Source organism: Diadema antillarum, unplaced genomic scaffold (assembly GCF_040938485.1).
Source record: "Diadema antillarum isolate AM-2024a unplaced genomic scaffold, OU_Dant_1.0 seq00001760_RagTag, whole genome shotgun sequence".
In the NCBI taxonomy this organism is placed as follows: Eukaryota; Metazoa; Echinodermata; class Echinoidea; order Diadematoida; family Diadematidae; genus Diadema; species Diadema antillarum.
Window position 1 is genome coordinate 577,501 of NW_027272442.1, and position 6,558 is coordinate 584,058.

The following is a 6,558-nucleotide window of genomic DNA, read 5'->3' on the forward strand; positions in this document are numbered from 1 at the left end:
ATTCCTCTAGTTCTGTATGCTCTTTTATTTTCATTAGAGGTTTCCCATTATCTCACAAATATTTGGAAACCTAAAGCCCCATCTTCACTAAAACAATACTATCTCTTTAATACATGCACATCGTCAGACCAAGGGCAGAGCAACTTTCGTGTATCGAAGAGAAATGACAATGCGCTGGACGACGAAATAAGAATCATCGAAGTCATGATCAGTATTATTTTTATCACAAACCCGGTATACATTTCATCAGTGGGAACTTATTTTTAACACCTGTGTAAAAGTTGTTAGATGGATTTGATGGGGGGGGGGGGGGGGGGACAAACATACAGAGTTCTCAGTATATGCGAAGTATCTCTACGGTTACAAATCACACAGTAATGATTGACATAATGCCAGTAAAATGCAGCTCATATGTAGTAAAAGACTGAAATGAGGCAGAAATTGGTTAGAAACAAACACTATAGAACTGTACAAAATAATGTATAATGAATTTCGACACACTTAAGCACATCACTTTAACCAGATCTGTGCTACTATATTTTATACTATACTATTCTATTCTATGTTCACACCATACGTATTACTGATGCCATTCAAATACTTAACAGTAAAGTTAACCAAAATATTACACATGGCATATATATATTATATATATATATATATATATATATATATATATATATATATATATATACATATATATATATATATTATGATTAGGGAGACGGAGAAATTCCCTTCGATATTCATGATATGAGAATACATGTACTATGATCAAAGAGACTGGGCCGCAGCGAAATCAACAGATGTACCGACCGGTAAAAACTTCTTGTTTGTAATACAGTAAATCGCACCTGTGCTAGGACCTATACAATGTTCTTGTACACAGTACCTGTCAACAACAAGTCGCAATCCTATCCACATTTAGTGGTCAGGAGTCCCATAGTAAGCATTGATTCCTATGATAGAACAAACAAAACTTATCCCCCCCCAAAAAAAAACAAAAAAACAAAAAACAAAACAACAACAACAACAACAACAACAACAACAAAACAACAACAAAATTTTTAAAACAAATAATCATTCCTTAAAATTGTGGTGAAACATACAAAAGAAAAAAAAACCCACAGCAGTCAGCACGGATAACATTTCAGGCTTCAATCAAGTACATAAACAAAGAAAGTAACTTTGGAATGCTACAGTTAAATTAGGTATAGAGTTAGGAGAAACTAAAAAAATATAGTTCTCAGACTTAGATCGAAAGCTGTTATAGTTGAAAGCTGCTCGCCAAGAATGCGACCTCTGCTTCGACATCGCCCTATTAGACGATCTCGAGAAGACGAAGTGCGTTGGTGATCGACAGCCCCAGCAAACCAAGGAGACCGATGTATCCGTAGACTCCCCTCAGTCGTTTCGCTGGCTCTGCAAACGCATGGAATAGATAAAACGGAAAATGGCCGCTATAAATACATGGTAAATGAAGAATTAAACTTCCTTATGTAGGCCCTATATATCATGCTCAATCATATCACGAAGTTACTCCCAAATGGAGAATATAGAGAGTCAAGCGGTTTCAACATTCATTTAAACCCTGTTCCCCCAAAAAACAAACAAACAAACAAACAAAAACAAAACAAAACAAAACAAAACAAAAAAACCAAAATGAGTGATGTATTTCAAGCATGACTGGGTAAGTTGATAAGGTGCATGGGATTTCATAAATCAGACTTTAAGTTCTGACCTTAAACACACAAAGAATAATACACATATCTATATCCATAGTGCCCTTGGTATCATTTTTCTTTGACCCTCCGATTTGTGCAAGGTCGACCTATATTCGAGGGTTTTTTTACATGATACTGGCACATTTTTCCTACATCATAGCTTTATTGCCTGGAATGGAGTGTAAACACCGTCTCTCCATTTATACGGTCATGCTAAACAGCTATAAATAATCCGGCAAATCATAAACCTTACCTCCAGTGTAGTAGCCATGAGCGTAGCTGAATCGGCTCACGATCCAAACCAAACCACACACAGAGGCTGCTCTCTAAAAGACCAAATGAATGTGAAAAACAAGGAAATACATTACTGTAATTATGTATAGGAAGAACGAATGAACGGAAGAAATAATGAAAGAAGACGAAAAAGTACGTAAGAGATATCAACAGTTCAGTTTGCCATAAGATGTAAGATGCTTACATGTTTGACTTGAGGATCTGATTTTGCTTTTAAAGATGTGTTAATATTAAATTTTCTGTTGTTGCTGGTTTTTTTTCAAACGAAGAGGATTTCATGCTCATTGTGCTAAGAAAGGAAATGTCCTTAAAGGGCTTAGTCTAATATGAGAAGACTTCATAGGGCTTACTGCATACAGCAAAACTTTCAAACGAGTAAAACTGATACTGAGTTACAGTAGATTAGATATCAGCGAGAAGGTATAACAGCTAAATGTTTTGTAATAGGTAGAAATAGGATTTGTATAAACGCCAATATTGCCGATCACAAGTATCTCCGGGATTTGAAGTAAACACAACAACAACAACAACAACAACAACAACAACAACAACAACAACAACAACTCTTACAAAAGTGTGAACAAATGGCGGGAGAGGGTATACATTTACACATGAGGACTGCGCATCAAACGATTGTCAATTTCACATGAGGTAAAGCGGCTACATCAAACAATAGAAATATGACAGTAATTGAACAAAAAAAAAAACAACGTTAAAAGTTGATTACAATGCATCTGTTGTTATCATTATTATTATTATTATTATTATTATTATTATTATTATTATTATTATTATTATTATTATCATTATTACTATAACTATTACTATTTCGTTTTATTCATACAGGGTGGCCCCGTCAGTAATCAAGTACTGTTTTCCAGGGGGCCCTGTAAACACATACAAGTGTCATGCAAGGTAACAATCACAACAAATAACATTAACATAACACAATAGGTCGTACATCATACAGAACAGAACTGTTCATGAAAATGAGAAAATAAGAAATGAGACTTAATAATATCAGTTTGCAACCAGGATAAAAAAAATCAAACTTACTTACTGAGTTTATAAAGAAAATTGACCTTCTATGATAAATATGAATATATCATATGTATCAAAATATACGTGCCTAAAAAAAAAAAAAAAAAAAAAAAAAAAATCTGTGAACTACACTGTATACACTAATGTATTTCACCGGCCGCTCGTGTTTCTATTTTTTTTTTGACAACATCTGTGAAGGTATTTTGTTTACTCTCTAAAAAAATCGAGTGAAAATATTTACTCGTAAAGGAGTGAATACAAAAAAGAGTGAATTTAGAGTGAAATTGGAGTATCTTGTCAACTGATATTGCTCAAGTTTTTTGCTTTATAATCATTCATGTCATGAAGAGGTCCACATAATTCACATCGTACCGTCATTGGCACTACAGAGTGTCTTTTAACTACGGATTTTATCCACATTATTGTCACCGGCAGTGATAGAAGACGATAATAAAACATAAAAAGCCCGATAATAATGTACATCAGATATAAAGGTACATCGACGAAGATAACATGTTTCCTCTTACCGGAAACCCGATGCCAGCCAGAAAGAGTAGCATCAGAAACTGGGGATAGTTTTCCAACCTGCGACACGAAACGAATATTTGCGTCAATATAGAATTTGACAGAGCCGGAATAGGGCTCTGCAGTTTGATATGAAACAACGTCCTCTGCGACGAAATAGAGTACATTATGCTTCACAGTGATTGCTAGTTGTACAATATGTATATCGAGTCATTGGGAATTAAAGAGGAAATCGACCCCAAAAGTAGACTTTACAAGAAAGACAAGAATAATCCCTGCAGAATGATACAAGGATGAAAATGAAAATCGGATACGAAATAAGGAAGATACTTTGAAATTACACATTTTAAAAAAAACATTACTTTTCTTGACCATTCCTTATGAATATTCAAATGAGCAAGTTCATGATGTCATACCCTCACAATTTTTCATGTATGTTATATATATATATATATATATATATTTATATACATGTATATACATATGAAATTCAAAAAAAGTGGGGTTTTTCTTGTTTTACCAATACAAGTAACAGCCAGCATGTTTCCAAACCAGATACATCAGAGTTAGCATTTCGTTCTTTTTTATATTGGGTGGGTGGTTTTAAGACAAACTTAAGACAAGTTTTACCAGTATCATACAGCTAATATATGAGATTTTTGTCATTTACGTAAATGAAATGAAGAAGAAAATGTGAGAACGTGACAACGTCAATTTGCTGCTTTGAATATCCACAAGGACTGGTCAAGAAATATTTTCTGAAAAAAAAACCCTGAAATTTTCAAAATGTTACGTCTTCTTTATTTCTTACCCGATTTTTTATTATTTTTCTATCGTTCTGTAATTGTGTAGGGAGTTTTCTCCTCTTTCTAGCGAGATTTATTTACTGTTTGCGTGGATTTCCTCTTTAAACGATACTGCACATGAATGTGCACCCAACTTTGTGACTCGCAGGCTTGCAAAAAGTTTGTTCCACTTGGTGATCATGCAAATTTATCGTCAGCCTGCATGAGATCGAAGTAAATCTTTCACGCTTTGTGTAAACTAGACTTTGGAGCTAGTGACAATAAACCGTTTAGCACAGAACAGCAGCAAGACACGTGTCAGTCGTGACCTGCGCCATTTAGAATCAGTTTAGTATGCAACGACGCTGTTTCTTCAAGCACATTCGGTCGAATAACGAAGCTCTGGAAGTTAATTTGTCAAACAGAAAATAAGCTCTAATAAATGCGCATCAGAATCAGGTGATGATAGTCAAAGGAAAATCATCTCTGCGTTCTTAACATTGAATCTAATAAGTTGAAAGTAAGAACCATGACGTAATAGGAGCATACTATTGTTCCTTTTAATAACAATGAGGAGGGGAAAATCCAAGTCACTAAATGATTAAGAACAAAGAATCATGACGTCATGACGAACTGATTAATTGATATTCATGACGTTGTCAATATTGAGAGCGAAGTCCTCGTTTACGTTGCAATCGATGCGATGCTTTAACAACTAATTTCGTAGGATATTTACTGTACCCCACCAGTTGGAAAATGATACAAATTGAAAAAAAAAAAAACCGTCCCAACCAAATTAAATTTTACATTGAATCGAGAAGCCTTTATATAGGCACGTAGACAGACAACATCATTGACAAAAAAATTGAACACTCGAAGGTTCTAATCTACGAACGTGGGCGTGGAGCGATCACGGAACTTAATATCAAAAGGGTATGAGATTATTATGATCGTTTAGATGTAGCGGGAGGGGGCGTTGAAGAATAATGATAAACTTATTGTAATTACGTGTTCTGGTGGGCCCTCTGGAAGCAATTAAAGAGCATATTATCCGGGCTGTACATCGTGGGATACTGTAAGAGAGAAGAGAAAAGAGGTCAGAATCAAAAGAAGGTAAGATGTACTCGAATATTGAACCGTCATTTCCTCTCCTGAGGGAGAGAGAGAGAGAGAGAGAGAGAGAGAGGGGGGGGGGGGAGAAATAGAGAGAGAGAAAAAAAACAAAACAACAGAGTGTGAAAAGTTGGTCTCTGGACCTTTGCGTATACAGATCTGCCTTTGAAGTGTGCCAGTAATTCAAAACTGTCGCAGTGGCGGAAATGGGTCAGGGGTCGAGGAACATCATTTTCTTAGTTTGTTTGTTTGTTTGTGTGTGTGTGTGTGGGGGGGGGGGGGGAGGGTGTTAAGGACTGAAGGAGGTCAAGGGTCATACCCCCACACTCCGACAAAAAGAATCTCCGGGCAGCACCCGAGGAGAGTAAATAATTTTGTTATCATTTCATATTTTTCATATTTTGTTGTTGTTGTTGTTGCAAGTTTTAAAAGAGGCTAAAGAGCGCTCCCCCCTCCGGACCCGTTCGGCGGCCCCTGTTTTCGTTATGACCAACGTCCAATAAGCATAATTAAATATTTTTCCCCATTATACTGCCACAATCTTTATTCCTTTGGTTAGGAAACACTTCATACATGTATATAAATTCTGCTTGACCAGATAACATGGAAAATGCGTCTAATTGACAACACGTTTATCATGTGGGTTTTTTTTCCCGCATACATGCCTGTCTTTTGTTTAGCTTGCAAATCCTCAAGTGATGTTCACAAACATAATGGTTTCGTACATTGCTTTTTTTTCTAATTGCAACTGGATAAGAGCAATCATATATGATCGAATACATTTTACAATGTACCTCAACTTTGTGAGTCTTGCGAGCAATCGCCACTCGCTCCGCCAAATAGCCGAGCATAAAGACGCTGGCGACTCCGGTTAGCATCACGTACGCGAAATCGGCTGAAAGAGTTACTGTTGCCATGGTTGCAAAGACTGAGCAGTATCACAGGATGTAGGAAATCTCTGTCATTTACTGTCTGGAACAAAGAAAAAAAAAGAATGAGTGAAAAAAGTCGTATCAACATGACATAAAGAAACAATTTAACACATCTAATCAAAGTTAGGTTCCATTTCTGATCGT

The 6,558-nt window shown here is 35.9% G+C and overlaps 1 protein-coding gene across 1 annotated transcript; it reads right to left on the reverse strand.

Moving 5' to 3' along the window:
- Window positions 1-1,252: 1,252 nt before the first annotated feature.
- Window positions 1,253-6,437, reverse strand: LOC139712102 (glutathione S-transferase 3, mitochondrial-like). Its single transcript, XM_071623937.1, has 5 exons — window positions 6,277-6,437; window positions 5,378-5,442; window positions 3,587-3,644; window positions 1,978-2,050; window positions 1,253-1,422 (listed from the first exon to the last, which is right to left on the reverse strand). Exons 1-5 carry the CDS (start codon window positions 6,397-6,399, stop codon window positions 1,322-1,324), a joined length of 420 nt encoding a protein of 139 aa, XP_071480038.1. The 5' UTR covers window positions 6,400-6,437; the 3' UTR covers window positions 1,253-1,321.
- Between the last annotated feature and the right edge of the window lie 121 nt (window positions 6,438-6,558).

Bases quoted from the DNA above. Each gene is read 5' to 3' on its own strand.
- LOC139712102 (XM_071623937.1), bottom strand. From the start codon at position 6,399: ATGGCAACAGTAACTCTTTCAGCCGATTTCGCGTACGTGATGCTAACC. The intron at 5,443-6,276 runs GTACATTGTAAA...TCTCTCTTACAG, and splicing joins GCAAGACTCACAAAGTTGAG to TATCCCACGATGTACAGCCC. The intron at 2,051-3,586 runs GTAAGAGGAAAC...TTGGTCTTTTAG, and splicing joins TGGCTGGCATCGGGTTTCCG to AGAGCAGCCTCTGTGTGTGG.